Source organism: Diplotaxodon limnothrissa, linkage group LG18, assembly GCF_057381915.1.
Source record: "Diplotaxodon limnothrissa isolate DT_005_m linkage group LG18, D_limnothrissa_male_GT1.1, whole genome shotgun sequence".
Taxonomy (NCBI): domain Eukaryota; kingdom Metazoa; phylum Chordata; class Actinopteri; order Cichliformes; family Cichlidae; genus Diplotaxodon; species Diplotaxodon limnothrissa.
The window spans coordinates 17841824-17845900 of record NC_140613.1 but is presented as its reverse complement, the minus strand read 5'-3'; the positions used below and the strand labels follow the sequence as shown (position 1 = coordinate 17845900).

General features: G+C 40.0%; 1 protein-coding gene across 1 annotated transcript; it reads right to left on the bottom strand.

The window, feature by feature from the left end:
• Positions 1-792: 792 nt before the first annotated feature.
• LOC146613398 (aquaporin-4-like) lies at positions 793-3648 on the bottom strand. The gene is made up of 5 exons (XM_085378820.1): positions 3557-3648; positions 2542-2959; positions 2244-2408; positions 1585-1665; positions 793-1017 (listed from the first exon to the last, which is right to left on the bottom strand). The coding sequence occupies exons 1-5, from the start codon at positions 3646-3648 to the stop codon at positions 793-795; spliced, it is 981 nt and encodes a 326-aa protein (XP_085234946.1).
• Between the last annotated feature and the right edge of the window lie 429 nt (positions 3649-4077).

The following is a 4077-nucleotide window of genomic DNA, read 5'->3' as shown; positions in this document are numbered from 1 at the left end:
AATTATCCTATAAAAAAGAGAAGATATGATATACAGCCAAGCAAACACTTACAAGAATATAGATCTATAAAACAAAAAAACAAGAAAAATATTTTATAAATATGACATTTTTACGAAATGGAAAATGATAAAAATAAACAGCAAAAAGTGGAGTTTGATTTTTATTTAACAAAAAACAAACAAAAGACATTGTGTTTCAAACAAAATGAGCTGTGTTTATTTTTCTCCAACTTAATGCTCTGACTCTGATAATAATGCTTGTCAGAGCTGTCTTACTTTGCTTGGGATCTGTAATGTGATTAATGATTACAAGGAAAGCCTCTACTTTTAATTACATATAAAGCATGAGGACCAAATGTGACACTAATCCAAAAATAACAAGGCTGCATTTTCTTCTTCTCGCCTCCAATTCACTGCGATGACCTCACATAATTGGTTGACCCTACCAACATTTCCTTAACTTCATGTACTGTGGGCTGTACAATGTATGCCACATGCCAACACTGTTCCTAAATCATTTATACAGGGTGCAGATGTTGAGCCATAGCATCACGCAAGCTTTATGACAATAAAAGCAGTGCAGTTCGGGTGTGTCACAGACAGAATTTTTTTTTCTGTTTTAAAGACACAGTCTTTAGATGGGGAGGGGGTTGTGTGTGTGTGTGTGTGTGTGTGTGGTGTTTGGTGGTGGTGGTGGTGGTGGTGGGGGGGGCAGTCTTAAGTTGGATAACCCCAAAGTTTGATTGTGATTGTGCTCTACAAATTAGTCTCCATTTCCAGTGCACGTGATAGTCATACTTCTCCTGTTAACATAACATCAGCTTTCTCCACGTTGATGTTATGGATGGAGCCGGGCTTGACGGCAATGTCCCCTGCCTCCACTTCCCCGTATTTCCCCGTTGGGTCCTTCTTGAAGACTTGTTTCATCCTCTTCTTTATCTCAGGGTCGGGGCAGTACAGGTACTCATACAAACCAGCAGCCAAGATACCTCCGATAATAGGTCCCACCCAGTAGACCTAACACAAGCAGCAAGACATACACCTTAATTAGTCAATTGGTTAATCGGTGCCTTGTTAGAGGTAGGTACGTTTTGTGTCTGCAGGCTGAAGTGACTTCTGAATATGACGGCAGACACAGTGAGAACGAGTTACACTTGGTGTCATTCACATCATGGAACACCCAATTTTTATGTCGCTAGGCAAATTATTCTAATTAGCAAATAATTACACATTAATAAACTGTGACTTGACGCCTTGAAGGCTATGATGAGTTAAATAAATGGTCTGGCAAGGGTTCACTCAACTCATTCAATTAGGATTAGCACTTCATTGATCTCAGTTCAGCATTTCTAAAACTCACAACTAACTAGTCACCCTCAGTTGAAGCATTTTTTTTTCATTGAACCAACTTAAAGAGACACTTCGCACCTAAAAAGGATGTTTATACTGTATATTTAACATTTATAACATTCCACACAGAAAGACTGACTTTTCTCTGCTATAACAGGGAAGAAATGCTGAATTAAATTTCGCCTGCACAAACTCCTTAAAGTAAGAATAACATCATACAGAAGGATCTCTCACCCAATGGTTCTCGAAGTTAAGTGTGACCATTGCAGGACCAAAAGAACGGGCAGGGTTCATGCTGGCTCCTGTGTATGGGATCTGCAATATGGATAATAATACTGATTTTAGTCTAAAAGGACTGTACATCATAAATTTGCATATTATCAATGTGTGTGTGTGTGTGTGTGTGTGTGTGTGTGTGTGTGTGTGTGTAAACAGCCCAAATGAGAAATCAGTTGTGCGTTGTGAGAGATGATATCTGTTTCCCTGTGCATTCATTTTCTCTGCAGGTTTCAGGAAGCCCCCAGAGATTGGTTGCCATGCGATGGCGTGTGGGTGTGAACACTGACAAGTGTGAGTATCACACATTCACGAATAGATGCTTGATCCACCTGCTCTTTTTCCACTGAAAAAGCTTGCACTTGGAAAAGAACTTGCACTGAAATTCTTTAATTTGGGAATGTAATGTGAGCTTCAGGTTAATCTTTAAATCTGTTTCACTGCTAGTTGTAGGAGTACTAGATGAGTCAGCTGATATGTAGATGTGGTTGCAGAAAATTTCTAAGGCTCTGATGTAGTTAAATTTTTTTATATAAGTGATCTGAATATACCATTCCTGTGAATGTGACATTGTTTCTATCTATATGTATTTATTTAACTTGCTGAAAGCTACTTACTGCAAATAAGTGCCCTATCACTACAGCAATACCAATAGCCAGGCTTGCAGAACCACCTAAGTCTGTGCGTTTGGGATCACAGGTGGCGAAGACGGTAAAAACCAGTTCAAATGTGATCAGGAGCTCCACAAGAAAGCCGTGTCCCACGGATATGGTGGGATTCACCTAGGATTCAGAATCAGAATACCTTATTAGGAAACAATGCGGTTGGGAAACAAATGATGAAAAGAAACAATAGGAACAATAGTAAAAACCTATTTTACATTTATCATAACCATAATAACAACCAAGTTCTTACTGTGGTCACACCAAAGGACCCTCTGGCAGCAGTAGGTGTGACTAAGTAGAGAATCCCAGCTCCTGTAATAGCTCCCAGGCACTGAGCTGCCACATAGAACACAGCCTTTGCCAGGCTCAGTTTTCTAGTTACAACCATAGCTGCAGTGACTGCAGGGTTAATGTGTCCACCACTGATGTGGCCAAAGCATTGCACCATAGTGGCAATAGTAAGGCCAAAGCACAGGGAGATAAGGACTAGGTCAGCTGGCGGAGGCTTCTCCTCCCCTGCAGCCCAGTTGATGGTGGAGCCCAGGCCAAGAAGGACAAAGATGAGTGTGGCTAGGTATTCTCCAGACACAGCCCTCCAGAAGTCCTTGGTCCAGATCCCTTTAAATGCCACCATTATGTTCTGACAGTTACACCAGGACAGCAACCTCCTGGCAAAAAGAATAATGAGAAAAATGATTAGCCTACTTGTGGATTCCTAGTGTGTGCATGTGGCTGGAATTGTACTGAACCCTATCAGAGCAGCTGCCTTTGGGCAAAACATTTATAACTCCACTAGGGATTTAAGCAAGTGACTTTTCCATGACAAAATGCAATTGAGAGCATTCTTTAAACATTGTACATAAGGGCAAATTATCATTCTTAGAGTCAAAGCATACAACTTTTAATTGCTGCTACTCAGTGGACTTTAACCAGGATGAGGAAAGACTGTACATTGTTTGAGTATTAATGCTAAAAGGAATCTGTTTTGTACGAATTCAAATATCTGCAAAACAAAAATGTACGTTCAAAAAACAATATAAGACCTGCAAACCTGCAGGACAACAAACAATAACTTTGAAAAAAAAAAATACAAACAAAAATCTAAAACTTACCGAAAGCAATAATGTATTCTCTCTCTCCTTGTCCCCATAACGTGAAATATATTTCATTCATGCGTCCTGATGATCTTTTCAACCAGCAGAGACACTTGACTCTTCATTTTATCTACTGTACAAGTTGTAATTGCTGTGACCTGCAGTACTTACAGAGGAGCAGCAGGTCGTGCGTGCGCAGGGTTGTTGGAGAAAGCAGGTCTGTCAGATGAGCATGATCCACTCATTGTGCCCTGGGATTGCATCCAGCAGCTTTATTAGGTTACTACCCGAGCATCCCCTCACAGGAATTAAACATCCTGCTCAGGAGGAGGAGTCAAGAGATTTGCCTGCTGAGCAAACAATATCTTTGATGCACACAGTGCAACTGCACATTTACTCATTCAGTGTCAAATCGCATTCATATTGGAGCTTTGAAAACTTGCAGGAGTAAGAAGAATATTTACAAATGATTATTTTTTAAGGTGCAAAGTCACCAGTTCAGAAAAGTTGTCAAATAAAAAATAATAAAATAAATCACTCACTCAACTTCATCTGTTAATGACCCAAAAGTGTTAGAAACAAAAAAAATCCTTTATATCTTTAAGTTTTTACTCCTTCTCTGCTGAATCTCCACTTATGTGCACACACACTAGGCGGAGTTTGCTCATGGGAACAGAAAAGGTTCCCGTCAA